Source organism: Lepidochelys kempii, chromosome 1 (assembly GCF_965140265.1).
Source record: "Lepidochelys kempii isolate rLepKem1 chromosome 1, rLepKem1.hap2, whole genome shotgun sequence".
In the NCBI taxonomy this organism is placed as follows: domain Eukaryota; kingdom Metazoa; phylum Chordata; order Testudines; family Cheloniidae; genus Lepidochelys; species Lepidochelys kempii.
The window spans coordinates 10,358,405-10,384,787 of record NC_133256.1 but is presented as its reverse complement, the minus strand read 5'-3'; the positions used below and the strand labels follow the sequence as shown (position 1 = coordinate 10,384,787).

Below are 26,383 nucleotides of genomic sequence, written 5' to 3'. Positions count from 1 at the left end.
CCGATACCCAACGGCTGAACCTGGAATTGCCTGGCTAGGCTGCAGGGCTAACCCTTTGGTTTGTGTTCCCAGATTAAGCTCCACTGTGTGAAGATCCCTTCAGATCTATGCTCTGTGGATATAAGCAACAAAAATCTGGTCTCGGTAAGTAGGAGATATTCTCTAAAATAAATGTGCAGAACCACCTCAAATCCTGAGAGAGATCCACTGTGTTAGCTCGTGAGTGTCCATGCTGCAGGCAAACAACGTGTGAAAATGCGGACGCCTACTTCCTCTCTGCAGCCAGGCCAGGCAACTGTGCACTTCTAGTATAACTCAGTGGTCCTCGACATTTCTGGGGACAGGACCCATCTGTAAACCTTGATGGCCTGCTGTGACTCAATAAATAGCTTTAGTGCAAAAATATCTGGCTTATTAAATATTTCTTACCCATGATACGTAATATACATGTTCCCATACTAAATATTAAATAAGTACCCTGGACATACTGAAGTGGTGGCTCCTGTGGATAGATGACTGGTGAAAATGTTCTTGGGGTGTGCGTGGCTGAGTAAAACTGTCAGGTCCCACACTCCCATGTGTGTGGACGGCAGGGTACAGGGGTGTCCCTGTCTCTATCCCAGTCCAGTGCGGAGGGGAGGCCTCGGAGAGTCAGCGGGTACACGTACTGTGTTGGAGAGTGAGTGTGCCCTGCACTCACCCTGCAGTAGCTGCTCCTGTCCATGGGATTGGGACTGGCTCCCCGCTCTGTCCCATTGGCTCTCGCCACTTGCAGATTTTCGGTGTCAGGCTCCTCTGAACAGGGGAGGGAGTCTAAGCCATCTGCCCACCCCAAGAAGACAAGAGGGGAAAGGGAAAGAAGAGGTGAAAAGGTCACCAGTCCTTTTGTGAAGATGGGATGCTGATGCTGGGGTTAGAGGGGTGAGGGGCCCAGTGAGGGGCTAAAGTGGAGTTCCTGGCTGAGCCATAAGAGACTGGAGCAATTGATCACCCAAGTTAGTAACTCTGCAGTGAAGACAGACCCTCAGACAATTGCTGTCCATTTTCAGAATGCACAGTAGGAAACAAATACTAAGAAGTGCTACAGCTTAGAAGTTGTGAGAAAAAAAGATCCAGCTATTTCAAAATGGGTACGAACACTTGTTTTTCTTTCTCTTCTTTCAGGCTAAAGAAGATGACTTTGAGCAGTTTGATTCTGTTGCTTATATCAATGCTACAGAAAACCTATTGACTTTAGGTAAGAAGAGACATTGCTGAAATGTAGACATATCTCTTAGACAGAGGCGCATAATACAGAGAAGCTAAACATCTCTGAGATTATGGCTAGAATCTCACAAATAGGTTTAAACAAGAAGACACATGTGGCGCCTCTAGGCAGGAGAATTGCTCCCCAGCATTCAGAAGATCTCAAAGCACTGTAAGAAGGAGGCCAGTATCACTATTCCCATTTTACAGATGGGGAAACTGAGGCACCAACAGGTGAATTGACTTGTTCAAGGCCTCCCAGCAGGCCAGTGGCAGAAACAAGGAATAGAAACCAGGTCTCCTTAGTCCCAAGTGTTGGGAGCACAGGTCTGACAGACACCTGCTCTGATTTAACAGAAATTGCAGAGTAATCTTGTTCAGTGTTGCACATAAGTAAGAAAGATGCAACGTAATCACGTTTGTGAGGAAAATCAGAAGATGCAAGCAACTACAGCACTGGAAGAAACTGGTCTGAGTTAGCACAAAACTTGTACTGGCAGGGGTGGAGGATTGATAGGGAGAGACTAATAAATAGGTATGAGAAAAGATAACAAAAAGTTATATATATATCAGCCTAACGAAGGGAAGTTGAAGCTGTGAATTGTTTGGTGCTGGACTTGACAGTGGTGAGATCATCCTGATGTGTTTTCCCACTTGTAAGTAACTGATCACTGCTTGTTCGCGCTTTGTCTTTATACAGATTTGTAGACCCACTTGCAGAGTGGTGTATTTCAAGCCAACACAAGCCTAGTGCTGTATGATCAGTTATTACTTTGGAGAAAATAAAAGAAACTAATTTCAGTCGAGAATAAAAAAGTTAAGCTAAATGTTTCCTTCAGTGGTTCAAGGATACACCCAGATCAGAGGGGAGGAAACGTGTGAAACTGACTTACATCTTTGAAAAAGAGCAAATTATACTCATGTACTGTAGAGATCGTGTTGAGTTGAGGTGTGGTTTATATTTTCTTTCAAACGTGTTTGTCAGTAATATCAAGAATTTCCAGAGTTGTAATAATTAATTACAACATTTTTGAAGGGATATTAAACATCATGCTACAAGATTTAAGCTTGTGTCTCTGCTCTTGGAGATCAGGATGAGACCTAATGTGGGGAACAGATTGCCCCACATCTGCCTACTACAGGGCTCTTACACCTTCCTCTGAACCATCTGGCACTGGCCACTGTCCGAGACAGGCTATTGGACTGGATGGGCCTTGGGTCTGATCCATAAGCTGACCATCTTCCATTGTACCTGTTTAACCTTTACTAGCTTTACGACAGCATGAGCATAAGAGAACACTGGGGCATGTAATCCAGCTGGTGGGTCATCTTTATGGGGAGATATCTAGGATAGGCCAGGAAGGATTGAAGTATGGATGGTTGGCCATGCAGAGGAAGACTAAGGCTTGGTCTACACTTGAAAGATATATTAGCATAGCTACCTCAATCAGGGGTGTGAAAAAACCCACCCCTGCCCAGCGTAGCAATGCTGACATAACTGCTCCTACACTGCGGGTTATGTTGATGGAAGAGTGCTTCCGTTGACATAGCTAATGTAATTTGGGGAGGTGGTGTTCCTGCCTTGACAAAAAAGAAACAACCCTTCTGTAGGTATAGGCTGCTATGGGGCGATGTTGGCATAGCAGTGCCAACCTAGCTATGCTGACATAGTCTCTGCAGTGTAGACATACCCTTAAATGAGACAAAACTGGGAAACTGAAAACAGTGATGGTCAGGCAAAAACATTGAGGGATCGAAGATGTCAGTTTATGGGTGGGGTCTGTGAAGGAGCACACTAGAAGAGTTTAAACACTCAGCATGATAGGAGTTCACGCAGGGTTTTAAAAACAAAGATGGCAGCAGTTGTGAACCGGATCCTGAAATATATTGGGAGCCACTGGAATGATCTGAGGATGGGATGATGTCATGCTTTCTTATTAACATGGGAAGAGAAGAAGCAGTATTCTGTACATTCTGGAATGTAGGGGTTGGAGATGCTACGGGGAAGGGAGTTGCAGCCATCAAGATAAGAAGCAACCTTGAGGCATGGATGAAGACTGCAGCTGAAACAGGTCCATACATGGTCAATATTACCGAGGGGGTGAGAGCTGCATTTGGAGGCATATTTAGGGATATGCAGGATTGCTCCTGACACAGCCAGTAGGAGAGGGGATCGGAAGAGAAGCAATGGCTGGCATTATTTTGTTGGAAGTGGACCAATGTTCCTGAACACTTTTGGCTCCAATCCGGTCATTGATAGCACCTGGAGGACTGCCTGTGACACTCCATGTGTTATTAATTGCAGGATTGGGGTCCTAGTTGTGATCCATGTGGAGGCCATTCCAAATTCCCAGGACCCACCATAAAATCAAATTGCAGACTCAGTTCTTTACTTAACAAAAAAGGACATTGTTAACTCCCACCTCTGCACTCCAGTGACTCTCCTAATCCTTGGTGGGACAGATTGTTTTGGGTTCCCAAACTCCCGCTCTTGATTGTTTAAAGGGGCTAGCAGTTAGCTTCCGTGTTGGCCAGTGTTTTGTTTCAGTTTGTTTTGCTCAAGACTGGGAAGCGATGCTGAAAATTAACATTGAGCATTTTACAAAAAGGAGCTCTGGATAGCCCAAGGGGTACGTAATAGGATATAGAGTCTTTCACTTTGACTGCCGCCCAGGTTAGTAATGACTAAAAGTTGTTATTGTCTGATGGCTGTTCACTGGCCCTTCAATGGTGACTTTGATGGCCTCAGTCCAGTTCCTAATGGACATGGATACACACCACTAAACAATCACTAGAATTGGTACTGAGACCAGAGAATAAATGGCAATGGAGACTGAGCTCATAGAGGTGGTCGGTCCCTCTAGGGCAGGCTTGAGGCCACAGTAGCTTTCACTGCCATTACCCATGATGCACCTGATGTTTATATAAATAAGGGACTTTGGTCTCCAGGGTTGTCACACAGGATTCTCTGCTTGGTGTTCCTTGTGGTTCCCTCATGTTGTACCTCTTCACCCCATCCCTGTTTGTTCATGTTTTTATCCCCCATATTCAGTTAAGTGCTAAATGCTGCCCCATCACTCACCTGAGGGGGCAGGCCTTCTCTTGCTGTGTGGGTTCTGCCCATCTCTCAGGCTTTAGGGGCCAGTGCTTTTCACCAACACTAAATTCACTTATGAGAGATTTTCAAGGCAGCATAAGGGAGTTAGCTGTCCATTTTCCATTGACTTTCAGTGAGAGCTAGGCCCCTCACTGTTAGCCCTCCCCTTTTTTTTAAAGGCTAGAATTTAAAAACAAAACCATATAAATGATCATTAGAAATAAAATCTCCTTTGTTTTTCTCTCCCAGAAAAACATGGTCCCACTCTCTCCTGCCAGCTGGGCACCTTGGCTGGTTCCACAGCAAGATGTCAATTGTGCTTTCAATTTCTCATACAACTTTTTTCTCTTTTTATCTATTTAGAAGCATTTCGTAAGTTTTCTGGGCTAAGGGAACTAGAACTTTCCTTGAATGGACTAAGAAATCTTAAAATCAGCGCTGGAGACTTTCTGCACTTGGAAGTAAGCTCAGAGGGAAGGTGGAAACCAAACTCATCTTCTACCCACCCACATTTAGAGTTGTCATAACCAGGTGTAACATTATTGAATATTTGTTATTAACATTATTTAGCAGGGTATTTGGATTTCATTGTGGATATTGTAAAGGAAACCTGAGCAAAATGGTGAAGATGTGGGCAGAATATATAATGAGGAATTCAATAAGGAGATTTTTATCTTTTCACCTTGGGCACAGATGTGATTCACATACTCCATTGGTGACAAGAGTGAATGTAACTATAGGCTGGTTGAAAGAAAAGGAGTACTTGTGGCACCTTAGAGACTAACCAATTTATTAGAGCATAAGCTTTCGTGAGCTACAGCTCACTTCCTCAGATGCATATCGTGGAAACTGCAGCAGGCTTTATATATACACAGAGAATATGAAACAATACCTCCTCCCACCCCACTGTCCTGCTGGTAATAGCTTATCTAAAGTGATCATCAGGTGGGCCATTTCCAGCACAAATCCAGGTTTTCTCACCCTCCACCCCCCCACACAAATTCACTCTCCTGCTGGTGATAGCCCATCCAAAGTGACAACTCTTTACACAATGTGCATGACAATCAAGTTGGGCTATTTCCTGCACAAATCCAGGTTTTCTCACATCCCCCCCACCCCCATACACACACACTATTACCAGCAGGAGAGTGAGTTTGTGTGTGTATGGGGGTGGGGGGGATGTGAGAAAACCTGGATTTGTGCAGGAAATAGCCCAACTTGATTGTCATGCACATTGTGTAAAGAGTTGTCACTTTGGATGGGCTATCACCAGCAGGAGAGTGAATTTGTGTGGGGGGGTGGAGGGTGAGAAAACCTGGATTTGTGCTGGAAATGGCCCACCTGATGATCACTTTAGATAAGCTATTACCAGCAGGACAGTGGGGTGGGAGGAGGTATTGTTTCATATTCTCTGTGTATATATAAAGCCTGCTGCAGTTTCCACGATATGCATCTGAGGAAGTGAGCTGTAGCTCACGAAAGCTTATGCTCTAATAAATTGGTTAGTCTCTAAGGTGCCACAAGTACTCCTTTTCTTTTTGCGAATACAGACTAACACGGCTGTTACTCTGAAACCTGTCGTATAGGCTGGTTGTTACTCAGTATTTCATGTGATACCCATGTTGGAAATTGGTGGGATGAGATGGTGATGCCTTCAGAATTGCTTTAAATTCCCAGGCTGGCTATTTTGGGGCATCTTTCATTCAGACACTGAATAAGGAACATTGAAAAGATTTTTCTGCTACTTTTATGGGAAAATGTCATTTTTAGATACAATTTTTCAGTGTTTTAACTAAAGCCAATTCCTACATTCTTTAGAGCTGTTCTTTTAAACCAGTTATGTTCGTGATTAGAGGAAGGAGCAAAGTGTAGTCTTTAGAGCGCAGGACTGGGAGCATGGAGACCAGGTTTTATTCCCGCCCCTGCCAGAGGGATACTGTGTGACCTTGGGTGAGTCAAGGAACCGCTCTGTGCCTCAGTTTCCCAATCCCCCGAGACCTCTTCCATTTGCAAGCCAAGCTAGGCTTACACTGCACACACTCAGAATCATTTTGAAAGTGCTTTGAAAAGCTCCAGTGGAAGGTGCATCAGAAGTGCAAGGTATTATAAAAATATTTCCACTAATGATGACTTGAAAACTCTTCTGTCACAAAATCTTCCTTTTTCAGGCACTTCCCTGACAATTTCTGTTTCCCTGCTCACACCTGAACTGTTGTCACAGGTATCAGATGCATCTAAGCAAGGGCTCAATGCTGAGCTCTTCCTGCAAAAGGCTGAGCATCCTCCACCCCCACCGAAGTCACTGGAAGTTGCGTGTCCCCATCATCTCATAGGATCGGGCCTCACTGAATATTACTTACTTATTATTATTTATTAATATCCTATATATATAGGAAGCCATAAATAATTCCAGCAGAGGCCAATGTGTTTGTTTTTTGCTACATTGGGAATTTATTTTACCTTTCCCCTAGATACTGGATCTTTCTTATAACAATTTGTCTCCTGAGGATGTTCGGACATTGGGAGTTTTGTCTCAACTTAAGGTTCTTCACCTAACAGCCAATGGACTTAGATCTCTTCCTTCTGACCTGGTAGTCTCAGAGAAGTAAGTCCAGAAAGAGAGAGACTCGTGAAGCATTATTCATTTGAGCTGAATAAAAAGACAGACTCTCACTGTGTATTATCAGTCTTTCTGAAATGTAACCACGGCACTGTGCTGTTTAAAAGACATGCTGTTGTAGGTAAGGTGAGGATCATGTAGCAGGTTACGTTGTTAACATGACTGTTGGATGGCTGTTGTCATGGCTGGCAGGCCAAGGATTGAGCTTGTCTTGACAGCAATCACTTCTTACCTGGAAAACTGAAACCTGTTTTTTTTTTTCTGGGTGAAAAAAATCCATCAGTGAAAGAGCCTCGTGGCTGATGGCAGAGTGAGTGTGACTCTCCTGCCCCCCAGGAAATACGGAGTTGGCCAGCAGGTTAGATTCCAAAAGCACACAGGTTTACCGTGGAAAATCCAGCTCGATCAGTTAGCTGAAGAAGAACTGTGTGAGCTGCAGACTTCTCTCTGTCAGTCAGCTCTGAAATGGAGCTTCACTGGCAACAGATGCCCATGAGACCAAATATTCCCCTTCCCCTCCCACGTATGGTGACCAGATGTCCCAATTTTATGGGGACATTCCCAATATTCAGGGCTTTTTTTCGTATAGGTGATTTACCCTCACTTCCCTGTCCTGATTTTTCACACTTCCTATCTGGTCACCCTACTCTCATGGGTGATTGGGCAGGACAGAGCCCCCCTTACTAAAGGCTTGCACACAAGGTGCTGAAGACTCTGGATACAGTTCAGCAAAGCACTTAAGCATGTGCTTAGCTATAAGCATGTGATCAGTCCTGTTGACTTCAGCCCCATGGGGACTATGACAGCACCTGTCCCGTGATCAAGGTGGGAGAAGAACCTCCCATCCACCCCAACACCCAAGTGTTGGGTTTTTTTTTTAACAGCTGCCTCCCCTAGAAATCTAGGCCCTGCTCCCATCCGTCTCCCCTACCACTGCACGCCCAGCTGCTGCCTCCCATCCCAGAGCAGAAGAAGAGGGCCAAGCTGGGAACCTTTGTATTGCAGAATCTTATTTGTGCACTCCAACAGCTCCTCCTGTGTCAGCCCGTTCCTCTGTAACTTAAAGGGGCCCAACCATCCAAACTATTGGGTGTCTTCTGGGAAGTTCTGAGCACTTAAATTCCCATTGAAGTCAAAGGTCCTCCACACCTTTTAAGAGGAGCCTGTCATCTGTGTGTCTTCTGGTTTGAATCCAGCCCAGGTTGGTAATTATCCCAAGTTGTTACCTATTTGATTGCCTGTGAGAGGAAAGCATGGTGGCCTAATGGAAAGAGCACTGGAGTGGGACTTGGGAGTCCTTGGTTCTGTTCCCACCTCTGCTGCTGAGTGACCTTGGGACAAGTCACATCCCCTTTCTGTGCCTCAGTTTTTCCCTCTGTTAAATGGGGATGATGATACTGACCTCCTTTGTATAGTGCTTTGCGATGTACTGATGAAAAGTGCTATGTAAGAGCTAGGGGTTCTTATGTGTGAAATGGATTGGTGATGTCATTCCAGTTTGAAGTGATCAGAGGAGTCTTTGCAATAATTGGCCCCTGTGAACAATTCCCCCTCATTCCTGAGTGCCCCCTTGTGGCTGGGCACTCTGATGCTGTGATTACCATCCACTTACCCCCTTGAGCTCCTTCAGACTCTACAACAGGCTCAATAATACCCCTCCTTGGGACCGTTGTTACCAAAACATCGTGCAAACAATCTGTAAGAAAACTCCCCAAACATGGACCATTTATTGTCCCCAGTCCTTAAATTCACACAGCATCTGGGACATCAATGTAGCATATACCACAGTCTGGCATCTTCCACTACATCCATGCTCTTCTTTGGTCCTCACCTGTCCTTTTGCCTGGACAGTTACTGCAACCCTTCCAGATGAAGTGTAGCCCTGCTCTTCCCAGCAGGCCCTTCCCCAGCCTCTCTGCTGGGAGTTCATCCTCTGGCATGGGTTCATCCTCACCAGGGGACCACTCATCACTCCCCCAGTTCCATTAACCTCTCATCTCAGAAAGGCTGTCAGCTGGGCCTGCTCCCCTGGCCCTCAGTTCTCTCTGGTTCCAATGTGCAGACACCAGTGGGTAAGCCCCCCCTTCAGTGGATCAGTGGATACTCCCCTGCCTTCAGCGCTATCTAGCCCTTGGCCCCAACTTGGAAGTCAGGAGGCACCTCCCTCTGCTGCTGCCTTGAGCCTTCTCCAGTTTGGGGAAGTCAGCCAGCAAACCACTCACTCACTCGCCCGCCTGCCCAGAACCTCCGACAGCCTCCTTCAGGGGCCTTTTCCCTCTCTATTCCTGCCTTCCAAGGTCAGAAGGTATCATTGGGATCATCTAATCTGACCTCCTGTATAACACAGGCCATAGAGTTTCCCCAAAATAATTCCTAGAGCAAAGCTTTTAGAAAAACATCCAGTCTTCATCTAAAAGTTGCCAGTGATGGAGAATCCACCACGACCCTTGGTAAATCGTTCTAATTACCCTCCCTGTTAAAAAATGTACATCTTATTTCCACTCTTAATTTATCTAGCTTCAATTTCCAGCCATTGGAGCGTGTTATACCTTTCTCTGCCAGATTGGAGAGCCCATTAGTAAATATTTGTTTTCCATGTAGGTAATCAAGTCACCCCTTAACCTTCTCTTTCTTCATCTAAATAGATTGAGCTCTTTGAGTCTACTGCTATGTCATGTTTTCTAATCATTTTCCTGGCTCTTCTTTGAGCCCTCTCCAGTCTATCAGCATCCTTCTTGAATTGTGGTCACCAGAACTGGACACAGTATTCCAGCAGCAGTCATACTAGTGCCAAATACTGGTAGAGTAACCTCTCTACTCCTACTCAAGATTCCCCTGTTTATGCATCCCAGGATCACATTAGCTCTTTTGGCCACAATATCACATGGGGAGCTCATGTTCAGCTGATTATCCAGCACGCCCCCAAATCTTTTTTTGAGTCTCTGCTTCCCAGGATAGAGTCCCCTGTTGTGCAAGCATAGCCTACATTCTTTGTTCCTGGTTGTATACATTACATTTAGCCATATTAAAATGCATGTTGTTTGCTTGTGCCCAGTTTACGAAGCGATCAGATGGTGCTGAATCAGTGACCTGCTCTTCATTATTTACCAGTCCCTGAATTTTTGTGGCATCTGCAAATTTTTATCAGTGAGGATTTTATGTTTTCTTTCAGGTCATCAGTAAAAATATTAAATAGCATAGGGTCTAGAACCAATATGTGTGGGACTCCACTGGACACACACTCGCTCGATGACAACGGCCTGTTTACAAACACATTTTGAGACCTATCAGCCAGTTTGTAATCCATTGAATGTGGTGCCTTGTTAAAATTATATAGTTCTAGTTTTTAAATCAAAATTTCGTGCGGTACCAAGTCAAACGCCTTACAGAAGTCTAAGTATATTACATCAGCACCATTAGCTTTATCAACCTAACTTGTCATCTCATCAGAAAACGATATCAAGTTAGATCAGCTCTATTTTCCATAAGCCGATGATTCGCCCTGCCCTCTTAGTAGGCCAAACTGGGAGCTCCTGTTTGGGTATAGGGGAGCTGGACCTGCTTCATTTAGAGGGGCCAGCCACCCTATGACAACCCCCTTGTTGACAGTTGGAATGAAAGGGCCAAGGCTGATATTTATTAGTTAGTGCTTGCATAGTGCTTAGAAGGCAGAAAGCCTTAAGGTTTTGTATAACTATTTACTCACCGGGGGATAAAAATCAACGATTGTTTAAAAATTAGGGAAAATCAGATTCTTTTCATTTAAGTTGGATTTAAAAATAAAGTGATCATTTTTGTCTTTTTAAAAGCTAAGACATTTAACATTTTCTGTTTACAATTAAATCTGAATTTATGATAAACTACATAAAGGCCTAAACTTGCTTCAGTCTATTCATATATCATGTAAATCATTCTTTGAGCAGGGGGTTGGACTAGATGACCTCCTGAGGTTCCTTCCAACCCTGATATTCTATGATTCTATGAAATAAATGTAACAAATATACTGAGCACACCTCATAAACTTTGACTAAAAAGTTAAAGGCTGCTGTTTGATATACTCAGTCGGGGGGAAACTTCTTTAACTTTTTAGGTAAAGCATTATAAATATGGCACAATATTCTGTACCTCTTTAAGTTAAGTATCAGGATCATTTTCAGTCTTTACAAAGGAATGATCGTTGATTACTTCTTTTTTCTAAATGTCAGTATTTTCCTCTTTCTCTGTGTGTGTGTATGCAGAAAGTCTTTTACCTAGTTACTTTTAGTTTCCAAATTCCATTTTGTAGAAACTTGAAAAATGTGTTTTTTGTGCATATTTGAAATTGAGTTTCAATTTTCATCCAGACGAAGCTTGATACAAGTAAAAAGTGAATTATCTAGTAAATAAGAAACACATCATTCACCATTTTCTAGCATACTTTTGCCTACTCTCATGATGTCTCACTTAAAGCTCTGGGCTCTTGGAGAGAGGTGATTATATGAGGATCTCAGCTTTCATCTGAAAAAATAAGAAGTTGCTAGCCCCCCTGGTTGCAGAGAATGAAAATGTGACCCAAGTGAAAGCTTAAAACCCAGAACCCAACCTGTACTTTATTTTTAAAATCTCTTGATTTTTAAGATAATCTTGTGATGGGGGGTAGGGTTGGGGTGGGGGGGCTGACTCATTATTTTTGAATGTTTGGGGTTGGCAATACTGCTGACAAAAAATGGAGACATTCCAACGTCAATAAATGTTACACTGAGCTGTAGGATTGCTTAAAGAGATATGTACAGTCGTAGTGTATCCTTCGCGTTAGCAAAAGAAAAGTACAATATGTATTGCAAAGGTTCTATTTAGCTGTAAGTAATCAAATTAACATGTTTGAATGGTTATCACAACCAATGAGAATGAGCTTTTCCTTGGGAAAATATCTAAACATACTCTTGGAAATCAGTTGTTTAAATCCAGGGTTTCTGCTTGCTAATTTAAACTGTGATTGAAACCAGTGGTTGAAATCAATCCGTCCTGCTGACCCCGCTCTTGCCCCTGGAGGGGGTCCTGAGGTCGGGGGTGAGGCACATTAGTGGGTGGTGAGAGGGAAGCTTGCGTTGCTGCAGTGCGCTACCTGTTCGGTGGAGAGGTAGTCAGCGTCACTGTCCAGAACAAGGAAAAGCAAAGAATAAATACATAAAAATGAAGGGTTGGATTTAAAAAGCAAACACACAGGGAGAACTTCATGTAACTGACCATAATAATTTAGATTCCGATCCCCCATAGGCCTTTGCTCCTGGGGGTAGACCTCACTCACATGAACAATGCCATTGAAATCAGTGGGACTGCTCTCCTGGTGAGCGTGACTCCCTCCCATAAGGGTTTCAGACCCTTACTGAGCCCAGACCTGAAGGCCTAATTGTTAGGGGGTACTAAGCACCACCAACTCCCATTGACCTCAGAGGCGTCATGGGAGGCAGGGTGATCAGCTCCTCCCAGGATCAGGCCTTCAGTCCTTGCTCAGACAGCACTCCCATTGAAGTCAGTGATCTTGACTATGGGAATTTGACTGAGTATGGCCCTTAGGCCCAGTCCTGCTCCTTTGATGCCAATGTCAAAACTCCCATTGTCTTCTATAGGAGCAGGATCTGCTTCTTAAGGACTGTTGCCAATACTATGCTTAGAACCATCTTTAACATCGCTAAACCATGCCAGAAATATACCTAACGCCTCTAAATCGTGCCAGTAACATGCTTAGAACTACCTATAACATATCTAACCCATGCCAGAAACATGCTTCATGCATCTAAATGTCAGTAACATTCTTAGAACCATCTAATCTTGCCCATAACATACTTAAACAGCTATTAATAAGTTATTAACCCTTTATAAACCATTTACAAATGAAGTCTTAATGGAGCCTGTATTTTAAAAAGGTAACATGTAAAGTCCAAGGCTTATGTCTCTGGTTGAACCAGTGAAGACCTGTTTCTTGCACAGCAGCCAAAAATGTGTTTTTTGACTTCTCTCCACCTGTTTGATTTATTAATGAGATCCCTTTTGTACTTGCAGTGACAGCCCACGTTTAAGGTTTCCATCTCTAGAAGTCTTGTTGCTGGATGACAATGATCTTTCTCACCCGAGCATCTTTGTAAGCCTGGCTAATCTCCGCAGGTAAAGAAACCATCCTGCTGCAGATGTTTCTGACTTCTCTTGGCACACGGCCCGTCTCTGCTCGCTGCCCTTAGCAACACATTGAAACTTAAAAATAAATGAGTCTTTTAACTCATTTAGGGTATTTTCCTTTCCACTTTGTTCCATCTTGGGAACTGTAGATCAAATGAAAACAGCAGCAAAGTGACAATGACCCTCTGGCTGCCCTAAAATAAATGGGTGGGAAGTAATTCGGAATCATGCCAAATGCTTTTGCTCATGTCCCAAGGCTCAGGTAGACCCAGTAGGTTATTTCAGTCCAGCTGAGTTACGGAAGCCAGTGGGAAAAGTCCCTTTGATTTATTATCAGTATTAGCTATTCATACAGCCCACTGGTGGTTTGCGCTGCATTTTAGAGGCATCTGAGTCGAGGAGATCAGTAGGTGGAGAATCAGGCCCCAAGCTCTCGCCAGGAGGGAGCCACCTGCTGCAATAGAATCATGAACACAGTGGTGTGGTCTTTACACATGCGGTGTGTTATAGAACAATAGGATTTGAGAAGGTTTTTGAAGAGGGAGGAGTCTTGTAGGGGGCATGCAGCGGAGCAGCAGGGAAAGCTTGGAGGCGGGCGGAGGAGAGCCGAGTGAAATTTTTCAACTGAAACTTTTTTTCGATGAAAAAAAGCAGATTTGGGGCACAAATTTGTGTCCGTTTTGCCAAATTATTTCAATTGTAAGTAGCCAAACAAAGTAAAATCCAAAAAAAAAAAAAAAAAGGATATGTTTTGCTTTGATATTTTAGAGACAAAACATTTTGATTTTTTGCTTCAAAATGACTTTGTTTCCAACTTTCCTTTAGTTTCATTTTTTTTAAAAAAAGCAAAACCCTTAAACCACGGTCAAGACTGAAAGATTTGGTTTTGAAGGGTTTGAAATGAAACGTTCGGTTAGACCTGAAGCAGTTTTTCTCCCTTTTTTATTTGCTTCAAATTTGAAAAAATGTTTTTGGTTCAACCTGAAATAATTTTTTTCAATTTTTCGGAATTGCCATCAACCTGAAAACTCTCCCAGCTCTCGTGAGGAGTGTGTGAACAAGCCACGGGGAACTGGCAGGAGAGCATTTTATAATAATACCCTGCACTTCTATCACACTAAATGATCTGAAAGCCCTTTGTAAACATTCACGAGTCAGACACCACAGCACCCTGTGAGTTGGCTAAGTGTTGTTATCCCCATTTTACAGGAAGGGAAACTGAGTCACAAAGCGGTGAAGTGTCTCATGCAAGATCACTCAGGCAGTCAGTGGCAGAATTGGGACTAGAATATAGCCACTGTGGGAAGATACTGGGCTAGACAGACCTTTGGTCTGATCCTGTATGCCATTCTTATGTTCTCCTCTGACTTCTAGTGCTGACATTAATCACTAGATTGTATTTTTTTGCAAGCATTTTGGAACTGTAAGTGGCCTGGAGGTGGTGGTTTGGTCTGAATTCAAAGAGAGGCTCTATATGTTATTGTTCTTCCTCAGTGTAGACTTCCTGGAGTAGAATTTCATTGTCTGTGAAGTTCTGAAGAGAGGAGGACGGACAGATTGGGTGGGGATATGGGACTAGGTATCAGGAGCCCTTGATTTTGTTTCTGTTTCTTCAATAAATTTCCTTTGTGACCCTGAACCAGTCAGTTAATCTCTCTGGGCCTCAGCTTCCCCATCTGTCAGCTGGGGATAACCATGCTTACCTTCCACACAGGTTAAATTCATCAATGATTTTTAGCTGCTGTGGAGGTACAAAGTGTCGTTCTGTTCTTACAGCAGGATCCCACTTACCCAAACCCCAGGATCAGCACCTCCTGCTTTAACCAACTGCCAGCTAGTCTTCCTGTCTGTTAGAGCCCAGATAGCTGAGCAAACCTGGGGTCACTCAGGCTACAGAGCCCAATCCTGCAAGACGCTGAGTCTTTCCTGTGAGCTGAGTACTCCCATCGGCTTCCATGGGAGGGAAGGACCCTCAGCACCTTACTCGAGCAGGCCTGTGATTGTTACCTTAGCGTATTGCAGCATAGAGGAAGATCTGAGGGAGAAGCAGCTCTCTCCGAAATCTTCCTCTTGCGTTGTTATGGAGAAGTACAGCGTCCACAGAGGTTCAGGCACGGTTTCCCACTCCGGGTGCTAGTAACAGGGCTTTGTTGCATATTGTGCAATGGTACCTTTCATTAGGCTTCACGGTCACTTCCTCTTCTGATCAGCCTGAAGCAGTTAAATCTGGACAAGAATGGGATTGCAGAGGTCCCTTACCTGCATCAAATGGAGAATTCCCAGTTCTCCCTCCACCCACCATCGGCAAAGATGGGCACCAAGGCAGAGTCATACAGCTTTCCGCCTAGATTTGGAAAGAAGCATGAGCAGCTGCTGCAAGCTGGGGCAGGGTTGCAAAGCCAGCTGGTGACGGAGAAAGAGCAACTAGAATACTTAATTTTACAAAACAACCAGGATCCAGACAGGACAGGTAACAGCGCTGCCTTTCATTCCCGGCTCTCAGGGCCTGCTCCTGTTCCTGTTGAAATCAATGGGAACATTGCCATTGATTTTAGTGGGAGAAGGATCAGGTTTCTTAATCCACGGCTGAGCCTTTCCAGAACCATGTATCAGAGAGACTGCATGCCATGATTAAAACAGCAATACTGTGGAGGATAACGTGTGTGTGTGTGTTATGGGGGGTGTGGGGGTGGGTGGAGGAGACAGGTAACTCAGAGAGTGCCGTTCATTATGAGGTCAGACAAGGTGATCTTAATGGTCCCTTCTGGCCTTAAACATCTATATGGGGTGAAATCCTGGCCCCATTGAAATCAACAGCAAAACTCCCATTGACTTCAGTGGGGCCAGGATCATAGGCGCCAACTTTTCCCAGTGCCGGTGGGTGCTCGATCTCCCCCCCTCCTGGCCCACCGCGACTCCACCCCTGCCCCGCCCCTCCCCGCCCTGCCCCCCCCCATTCCAACCCCTTCCCCAAAGTCCCTGCCCCAACTCCGCTCCCTCCCTGCCCCTATTGGACTCCTTCCCCAAATCCCCGTCCTGGCCCTGCCCCTTCCCCAAGTGCGCCGCGTTTCCCCTCCTCCCCCCTCCCTCCCAGCACTTCCCGCTGCGAAACAGCTGTTTTGCAGTGGCAAGCGCTGGGAGTGAGGGGGGAGGAGGGGAAACGCGGCGCGCTCAGGGAAGAGGCGGGGCCAGGACGGGGATTTGGGGAAGTGCTGGGAGCTAGGGGGAGAAGTGGGTACGCGGTGCGCTCAGGGGAGGAAGCGGAGCTGAGCTGGGGCCGGGGAGCTTGGCTGGTGGTGGGTGCAGAGCACCTACCAATTTTTCCCTGTGGGTGCTCCAGCCCCAGAGCACTCACGGAGTCGGCGCTTATGGCCAGGATTTCACCTGTGGATTACAGTGCAACCAACACGCCCAGTATGTTGAGGCCCTCATCCTGCGCCCTTGACATCCATGGATGTTTCGCCAGTAGGCCGTGAGCAGTACTAGTTGCTATACTTGTTGGCAGACTCAGCCAGAGGCTTTGTTCACCATGAAGACGGTCTCGTCCAGCCTCAGACCGACACTGCATATATGTTTCCGATTCCCCTAGTTACGGGATGGGCCAACACAAAACACAGCTCCATTATGATTTATTTATCAATTATATTATCACAGTAGAACAAAAAGATGGTCCTGCCCCAAAGAGATGACCAGCTAAGTCCCATGGAGTTGTATTTAGAAGACCATGATTTGTCTGTGTTTTATTACAGAGGTCGTTGTCACTTCTGTCTCTCGAGAACCACCATTGCTGGTAAGAATTGTCTGCTGGCTTATAGAATCATAGGACTGGAAGGGACCTCAAGAGGTCACCTAGTCCAGTCCCCTGCACTCATGGCAGGACTAAGTATTATCGAGACCATTCCTGACAAGGGTTTGTCTAACCGCTCTTCAAACTCTCCAATGAGATTATGGTATAGGATGTGCATTCCAAAGTTCTCCTCCTCCTCGGGTTCTTCTCTTTAGGAGCATTAGCCTCTTTCTGCCTTATTCTTTAGAAACCCTTCTGGGAATGCCAAGGCCTTAGCAGCCGGAATGATTTCTGATCAATCGCTTGCCATAACCTGGAGTCTTGTTCAGCTAATTTTCACATACCCTGTTGGATTGAAGGTTTCAGCTCTTCAATCTGCGGTGTGCGTTCAAACTAAAGCTGTATACCATGTTGCTGTGTGGTGCTCCCCACACAGAGGGAAAGTGCGTTCTAACGGTTTCTGGGTCAGGCTGACAGGAGTCCAGAGTTCTGTCCCACCACTGCCAGTTTCTTAATCTGGGATCATGGTCAGGTGACATAGGCCATAATTTGGCAATTGGGTGCCTGAAGTTAGGCTCTGAAATCCATATTTAGGCACTTAAATAAGTGGCCAGATTTTCAGAGATGCTAAGCACCTCAGCTTCGCTCTCTCTCGGTTTATATCTGTGCTTCAAGCGAGGGGTGAAATTCCCATCTGGAGAAGACATACCCGCGCTAGCTCTGATCAAGCGAGCGCGCTAAAAAGAATGTAGCTGCGGTGGTGTGAGCAGTGGGAGGGGCTAGCTGCCCTGCGTACATACCTAGCATCACAGACAGGTATGTATGTGGGATGGCTAGCCCTTCCTGCCACTCGCAGTGCTGCTATATTTTGCATGCTAGCTCACTTAGAAGCATGTGTGCACGCACACCCGGAGGAGAGAGAGTAGTTCTGATTCCATCCAGTAGGGGGCAGTTCATTACCCATTTCAAATATTAAACAACAAAGTTTGATGTATTTAAAAATTCTAGAAAATTCCACGCAGAACTCCAGCATTAATGCAACAAGCAAAAGCAAGTTCTCTCAAGGCTCCCTGGCTCTGATGGATTAGTCTTTGTTTAAAGCAGATTTAATGCACATTTCTGTTGCTGTTTAAATAACACAGTTGGTCCTATGAACTATCCCAGTGGGAGCATTTTCTGAGGAAGACTCTGTTCATTTCTACTACTCCCAGGCACTTACACAGTGCCTTGCATGCAAAGGTCTCAATGGGCTTTACAAACACACAGCGGTGAGTGAGGGGAAAAAAGGTAGGGTTGTCACCAAACCAGTTGTGCCATTCACTGGTTGGGGCAGATTTTCCTAAAATGATCATTCCACTCTCCTTTCAGGCAAGCTCTCATCAACGGTGATAAAATATTGAATCACAGAATATCACGGTTGGAAGGGATCTCAGGAGGTCATCTAGTCCAACCCCCTGCTCAAAGCAGGACCAATCCCCAATTTTTGCCCCAGATCCCTAAATGGTCCCCTCAGGGATTGAACTCACAACACTGGGTTTAGCAGGCCAATGCTCAAACCACTGAACTATCCCTCACCCCCTGAGGAGGGTGACCCATCACCATTAGACTTCAGAGTTAACACCCCCTTGAGACTGAGAAGGGTCTGTGATGGGGTGTTCACCCTGCAGCAGCACTGAAGGGGTTCAGGTGGCTCAGAAGGGCCCAATTAACCTTATAGGCAGCACCTGTGGGAGAGTCTGGCTTGACTGATAAGCTCTAATTGAGGTGCAGGAGCAGGCTGGGCTTGTGTAAAGCCAGATGCTGAGAGCAGAAGGGGGCATCAGGAAGACTCTACAGTCACTCTCTGGGCACAGAGAGGTAGTAGGAGACCCAGTGAGGAGCAAAAACCCTGGTATTCTGTCCCTGACGGAAGGGGTTTATCTCGAGGAGTTGTGGGGAGAAATAGCCTGTGGGAGGCAGAGGAGGAAAGAGCAGTGAGGACTGATACTGTGCAGACCATGGCTGCTGATTTTAGGGTCCCTGAGCTGGAACATGGAGTAGCAGGTGGGCTCGGTTTTCCTACCCGCGACTGGGGAAGTGGCACCGACTGGGAATTCTAGAACACTGCCTGAGATGGCCCATGGGCAGATTGTCTGGTGGGACTTGGCTCCCTGGAAGGGGAAAACTGTATCGTAACATAGTCGGAGGGCTGAGTTACAGAGAGCGCCCCGAGTCCTGCAGAGCCTGTGGGGCGAGCGAATGACAGACAGAAGGGGGCACCAATCCAGGCAAGAGCTAATCCCCAGGCCTAGCCATGAGGAGGTGTCAGAGCAGGGAGTGAAACCCGTTACCGGGCCGTTCACATCTCTGATAGCTCTTGGTTTTCAGGCTACCTGTAGGCTCAAGCAGAGATCACAGCAGTGGTGTGTTTGGTTCCTATCTTGAAGGTTTTCATTACAACTATAAGGTTAGAGTTTTAATTTATTTAAATGAAGGCTTAGATTCTGGAGCATAAGATGCAATCAGCGGGGGAAAGTACCCGCTGGTTGTGCTGCCTGGAGCCAGGCCAATGTGAACATTGTAGATAGAATAACGGCAACACACCTGACCTGTTTCAAATGGGGAAACCGAGGCACAGAGCGGTTAAGTGATTTGCCCAAGATCTCGCATTGAGTCAGTGGCAGGCATGGGGATGGAACCCAGGAGTCCTGAGGCCTAGTCCTTGGTGTTAACCATTAGGCTTCATACATTCTCTCTTACTTGGTTTCATTCCATGAGTACTTTGCTGATCTGCAGTGAGTGTGGATTTTTCATGGTAATTGGACTGGATTTAGATGTGACCATGTCCTGGAGATCCCCGTGTGGCAGCTCTGTCTGTCTCTCTCTCTCTCTCTCTCTCTCTCACCATTCTCCCTTGCTCTGTAAGGATGTTTTCGTGGAGGGAAATGACCGTTCATGTCTCGCCGACTCTGGGACTCTCCCTGCCAGTTTCAGGAACACCTTGATCCAGGAGTTTACACCCCCTCTTCCGGAACTGCGCTATCTGAGCCTGGCCAACAACAAGGTGAGTCAGCCCATGTGGTTACAGGTTGGTGCTTTCCGGAGTAGTCATGGCGAAATCTGGGCCTGTCAGGGGACAGGGGAGCCATTATTGTGCTGCTACGTGCAACTCGTTGGTATGCTTTCTTGAGGGAACTGGAAATACACTCACCCCGGAGACTTCCTGTGGCCAGGCGTGTTCTGCTGTACCATGGGATTGTAAGGAACTTAGAAACCTCTGTCCCCTTGTTCTATCCTAGACACTTGCTGTCCCCTCAGTGACTCCACTCCTGGCCTGGTGGTAGGCTCTAGGATTGAGGCTGTAGAAGGCACTGGGAGGCAGAGGTAGGGCCTAGGGCATTGCCCCAGCGTCAGGAGCTGGAGGCACTGTGCTTGCCTCTGGGTGTACTGGAGCAGCCCAGGTAGGAGTGGTCATTGCTGCACCTTTGAAATCAGTAGGCTCCAGTTGCTGGCTGCACGTCGGTGCAGAAGGGCGGGAGCAGAGCCTGCCCCTGCCCTGCCTCCTCTGAAGCTCCTGGCACTCTGTGCTCGGAGAGTGGGATTGGGTTATGCCAGTGCGTGGGTGCAGTGGAGGGTACCTCCTCCTCCTCCTCACACCCCCACGCACAGTCAGCTGTAGTAACAGAGCAGTACTAAGACACTTGAGCACTAGGGACGGCAGAGTGATCCAGTCTAGCCCGCTCTCTCGCCTGGCTGCTACCTGAGTGCTGGGTCTTCCTAGTCAGACTGCAGCATGGCTGATGCTCACAGAGAATCTGCCTGGGGAAAGCTAGATGTAAATGGAATTGTTGTTCATCTTGTTATAAATTATGATTGCAGATACACCCTCCTCTTTGCTATGGAGGTGTGGCTCATTGAGACTACACTTCCCAGCATGCATTGTTCCATGCTGATTCAAGCTACTGGACTGCATGTCCATGTGACAGATGAGGGTGGCTGCACCCCAGCCCTGCCGTCAGTGTTTACTCGGGAAGAACACAAGCTTTGCCCCTCAGAGAGCGTACCTGGCCCTTACACGGTGCTTTCCATCCATAGATCTCCAAGCACTTTACAAAGGAGAGCAGAATCATCATTCCTGTTTTGCAGATGGGGAAACTGAGGCACAGAGCTGTGAAGTGACTTTCCTAACGTCACCCAGTGGCGGAGCTGGGAATAGAACCCAGGGTCTCCTCAGTCCCAGGGCCGTGCTCTACCCACTAGACAGCACAGTCCTCTCTGTCCCCAAACTGCTGCCTCGGGGATTCAGCCCATCGGGTACCTTTATGATGACAGTAAAATCTGAGTCCAAGAGAGTGCCCCAGCGCAGGCAAGCAGGGAGTGCTGTGCCTTTGTATTTTATCTTGCAGATCAAAAATGAGGAGGACCTGCTAGCCGTGGCGCTCTTTCCCTCTTTGACGGAGCTGACATTCCATAGCAACCCCCTGACCACCCTCAGGAGCGGTACGGGACCAGCCAGGATCCCTGAGGGGTCTGGCCCTTTAAGAAGAAGGGAAACCCGCAGGGCCTGCTCCCGCTCCCCTGGAGTCAGTAACAAAACTCCCCTTGAGGTGCAGGATCCATCCATTGCTCCCCGGTGCTGCTCATTTTGAAAAGGGGCTATTTCCACGCATTGCCTCGGTTTTGCTGCTCCAGCACCTGTTGTTCTGACAGCTGGCCGGACACAGGAGTTGAGGTGTTAGAGCTGCTGTTACTTTAAACCGCTGGCTGCCTGCTCAGGTCTGGGAGAAATCCCACTGGCCTTAGCCTCCATGACATCTCCAGGGCAATACGCAGGTTCTCAGTGTCCTGGGCCAGGGATGTGTCTCTTGGGAAGGGTTGGGCCTGTTACAGCCCTTGTGCTCTCCTGGACACTCCTTCTGTAGCTTTAAGCCACTCCAAAGTCTGCGGGGAGGAGGCAAGGCCTAGCCTATGCCCACATACCGGCCGGGGGGAGCAAGCCCTGTCACTCTAAATTGTGCGGAGCTGGAGCTTAAGGGAGTTAGGTGCATGACTCCACTGAGTTTCTGGGAGTTAGGTTCCCAACTCCTTGAGGTTGCTATGACTAGAGCTCCGGGCTGCTGAGTCCCATTGCAGTGACCGATCAGCTGCCTGTTGCTGATAGACCAGTGAGGACTGGGACAGATCCATCCCCAGCTGCTGCGTCTCATCGTGGCTCAGTGGAGCTATGCCAGTTTACACCAGCTGAGGATCTGCCCCAATGCTTTTACAGATTAAAGCTTCAATCCAGCAGCAACCGCTGGAAGCCAGAGGAGGTGCTGGCTCATTGTCTCACTGCATGAGTCAGTCCAGCCCCTGCTAGCCCGGAGAGCCTTGTCTTGGAACTGAGCAAAACGCGGGATCTAGAAGAGAGCTTGCTTTCTGCTTCTAGAGCGCCAGGACAGATACAGCTGATTTTAATACAGTCTCCTTGTTTGGCAGGTGATCCACCATTGCTAACCAGTTTCCTTCAGCACAGACTAGGGATTAAGCTAATTAGAAGAAAGATTTCAAAACTGGAGAAACCACACATCTTCATTCCAGTCAAGGCGAATAGGAAGGTATGAATGGATCAGCGTGGTAAACACAACCTTGAGCCCAGTGAAGTCAGTGGTAAACTCTCATTGACTTGCATGATTCTGACCGCTCCTGGCTCCTAGCACCTGGCTGACCCGACATTTCTAATCACTAGACAGTCTGCAGAGCGCTAGTCGTGTTACATATTCAAAGAACACGTACATGAAGAATGGTCCAATTATTGTGGACTCCCCAGTGGTACATCTGATCCATGTCCAACTCTTAACAGTGTAGGAGGAGTTCACATCAGCCCAAACCAAATACTGCAGCAAAACGTTGCAGTACTGACAGAATTGTGCTTCTCTCTGGCTGAAAGCTCGAACTGCATGTTGTTCTGGGCGGTGGAGCGACAATCCTCACCCACCAACCACTAACGAGATGGTTTGAAGTTGCCCATTAGCTGTTTGTTCATTCCAAGTATAGACAAGATATCGATATCAATCAGCACAGAGAAATATGACAGGCTCCTAGCCCTGGCGATTTTACGGTCTAAATAACATACAGTCCGTATCATGGCCCCAGTTTAACAGAGCACTAAAGCACATGCTTAATTTTAAGCAGGTGCGGAATTCCAGCTCTATTAAGCACTGCAACTGCGTAATGTGACTTTCAGTATAATTACATGGGGCCCCTCCATGTAGTGAACCCCGCAGAGCATGCGGGACTCGACCCTCAAGTGAGAGGGCTTTGGAGGAGCATAGACGTCTCCATCCCATGGATCCAGGGGATCCGTAAAGATGGGCACCCCCTGATATATGGAGGCAGGAGCTGCTCTGCATGAATGACTGCTGCTCTGCTGGCTCCTTTCCTCCTGGCACATGCTTCATAGATTTGAAAGCCAGAAGGGACCCTTATGATCACATAGTTTCAACTTGCGTGTAATGCAGGCCACAGACTTTCTTCCAGTGATTCCTGCTCTGTGGCTCCAGCAGGGTCTGAGCTGCCACTAGCAAAGTCTTCCTGTGGCTGCTCAGTAGAAGGTGGGGGGCTTACAGGAGTTAAGGATGCATCAAGCATGATTTACTCCTGCCTGCATTTCTTGCAATAATGAATAAACTTCCCCTGGATGTCCAGCCAGGGCTGCTTCACCCTGAGATTTGCGCTGTCCAGCAAGTGCATCGCTAGGGTGTTGATTGAAGACAAGTTGCTTCCCAGAATGTGGCAGAGCCTAGCACATTCCTGACACTCGGCTCTCACAACCTGGCCTGGAAACTGTGGAATAAAAACATTCCCACGACAATGGCAATTAAATTCTGTTGTGGCTGAGCGAAGGTATAACATGGATTGCTCTGGTCTTTGGGGATGTGGCTAAACTATTATAACCAGCTTAAAAATGGATCAAGGTGCAGAGAAGGGCTACTAGGATGATCTGAGGGATGGAAAACCTACCTTATGAGTGGAAACTTAAGGAACTTGGCTTGTTTAACATAACCAAGAGAAGGCTGAGGAGAGAGTTGATCCATCTCTATAAATACACCAGAGGGATAAATACCAGGGAGGGAGAGGACTTATTTAAGTTAAGCGACAATGTTGGCACAAGAACCCATGGATATAAACAAGAAGTTTAGGCTTGAAATTAGGCAAAGGTTTCTAACCATCAGAGGCGGTGAAGTTCTGGGACAACCTTCCAAGGGAAGCAGTGGGGGCAAAAAACCTAACTGGCTTCAAGACTGAGCTTGATCAATTTATGGAGGGATGGTGTGAGGAGACTGCCTACACTGGTGTGTTGCCCATTGGTGACTGCCAGTAGCAAAAATCCCCAGCAGCCAGTGATGGGACACTACATGGGGAGGGCTCTGAGTTACTACAAGAATTTCTTCCCAGGTGTGTGGCTGGTGGGTCTTGCCCACATGCTCAGGGTCTAACTAACTGATTGCCATATTTGAAGTCAGGAAGGAATTTCCCCCCAGGTCAGATTGGCAGAGACCCTGGGAGGTTTTCGCCTTCCTCTGCAGCATGGGGCCTGGGTCACTTGCAGGTATAAACTAGTGTAAATGGTGGGTTCTCTGTAACTTGAAGTCTTTAAATCATGATTTGAGGACTTCAGTAACTCAGCCAGAGGTTAGGGGTCTATTGCAGGAGTGGGTGGGTGAGGTTCTGTGGCCTGCAATGTGCAGGAGGTCAGACTAGATGATTACAATGGTCCCTTCTGGCCTTAAAGTATATGAGTCATACCTGGATGCTGATGTTGGCTGTGTCTGCATTCAGGCCCTACCTACACACACCGTTTATTTAGAAATGCCACCGTCCCTTCCAGCATGGGTCAGAAGTCCTATAGGGCGCTCAGTATTTGTCAGGGCTCAGAGAGCTCTGGAGGTTCAGCCTTTACTTCTCTTCCAGGTAACATCACATGTCCCAAAGGTTCCAAAGCAGCTGCTGATGCTAGAAGCTCCTCTTGAGTCCTCCTTTTGGAAACTCTGGTCGGATACAGAAGGGGGTAAACTAGAGGAGTCTGAGGAAGGATCACATAGGTTGAGCCTGTCTGATCCTCTTCCGCCGATCAGACCATCATCAGAGCAGCAGCACCAGGAGCCTTATGACGCCGCCGAAATGCTTGGTAGCCATAGGGAGGTGCCGGAGAAAGAGAAATGTGATTCCAAGCTTGGCCCTGACAGCGCTGGAGATGACACTGAATTGTTCTTCCTGACTCAGGTGTGTGAGCGTGTACCGTGTGTGTCTGCCTAGTATTAAGCCAGCTTCACTTGTGAATTCATGAGGGAGGTATCTAGCTTTCGAGAGCCAAAGGCTAGTCCAGACATGCTCAGACGGTGGAAATGACCTTTGTTTTCTAAAAGAAGAAAGCATGGCATGCATGTAACTGAAGGTGGTGAGTCAATTCTCCATTTACAAGCCAGCTGGAAATAGAAATCCCAGCAGGAACAAGTACAACTACATGCCCAGCTGTGGTGTTAGCAGAAACCAAAAATCAATTCTCTGCTTTCCTGGTCATGCTTGCATTTACAAAGGTAACATGGTTGCAGGTGGAGTAGATGGTTAGGCGCTTGGTAACTGACTATAGAACCTTGCCCTTGCAGTTACTGGTTCAAATCCAGCCCTTGTCATCAAAAATCATTAACGTCTAGTGGCTCTTTACTGATGTGTGTGAAACAAGTTGGTTGTTGCTTTTCTGTTCCCACTGGGAAAGTAACCACATCACAAAAGCCATTGGCACCAATCGATTCCCTTATTAGAAGTCTCAGTAGAGGTGACCACATTCAAGGGACTACTTGTGCATGGAAACTGAATTCCCACCTCTCCTCTTGAGGTGTTGGTCCAGATCCAGACTGAGGTGCATTGGCTGGGCAGAATGGTGAAGTTCTTGTTAGTTATTTGGATTGCAGTAACACCTACAGGCCCTAATTGTGCTCGGCCCTGTATACACATCGCACATGTACAAAACCGTCCCCAACCAAAGAGCTTCCGATCTCTGTAGGCCACTTCCTATTTTGCACCTGGCCTAGGGATAGTGGTCTAGTGGTGAGAGCAGGGTGCCAAGCACCAGCACTGCTGACTTCTGTTCCCAGCATTTCTAGTGACTCTCTGTGTGACAATGAGCAAACTCCCTGTTGGTCTTCAGTCTGGTCTGCACCAGGATTTTTCTGATCTGGAAACAATCCCATAGACAGGGCTGAGATGAGCTCAGGCGTCACTACTACCTGGTGTTTAACCTTAAGGTTGGACTGTGGTAAGAACAACTAAGCAGGTCTTAGCCTGTCTGAAAAATCCCAGCTTAGCAGGGATAATATAGGCTTCTCCAGCGGGGTTGCAGGTAAATTAACGCTTGGAGTGTGTTATGATATTAGATGCTATACTTTAATTATTAAATATTATTATTACAATGCATTCAATTAGGAAATCTCGATGCATCAAATTTGGATGTTTAAAG

General features: G+C 46.7%; 1 protein-coding gene across 4 annotated transcripts in view; it reads left to right on the top strand.

Moving 5' to 3' along the window:
- Positions 1-26,383, top strand: part of XRRA1 (X-ray radiation resistance associated 1) — a 54,755-nt gene that overhangs the window by 22,814 nt on the left and 5,558 nt on the right. For all 4 annotated transcript variants that reach the window (XM_073334151.1, XM_073334170.1, XM_073334160.1 and 1 more), the window contains 11 exons: positions 73-144; positions 1,165-1,237; positions 4,706-4,803; positions 6,814-6,947; positions 13,005-13,106; positions 15,329-15,588; positions 16,868-16,908; positions 19,811-19,948; positions 21,291-21,384; positions 22,363-22,481; positions 24,838-25,149. In XM_073334151.1, the coding sequence (XP_073190252.1) occupies positions 73-144; positions 1,165-1,237; positions 4,706-4,803; positions 6,814-6,947; positions 13,005-13,106; positions 15,329-15,588; positions 16,868-16,908; positions 19,811-19,948; positions 21,291-21,384; positions 22,363-22,481; positions 24,838-25,149 (1,443 nt within the window). The remainder of the gene's footprint in view (positions 1-72; positions 145-1,164; positions 1,238-4,705; positions 4,804-6,813; positions 6,948-13,004; positions 13,107-15,328; positions 15,589-16,867; positions 16,909-19,810; positions 19,949-21,290; positions 21,385-22,362; positions 22,482-24,837; positions 25,150-26,383) is intronic.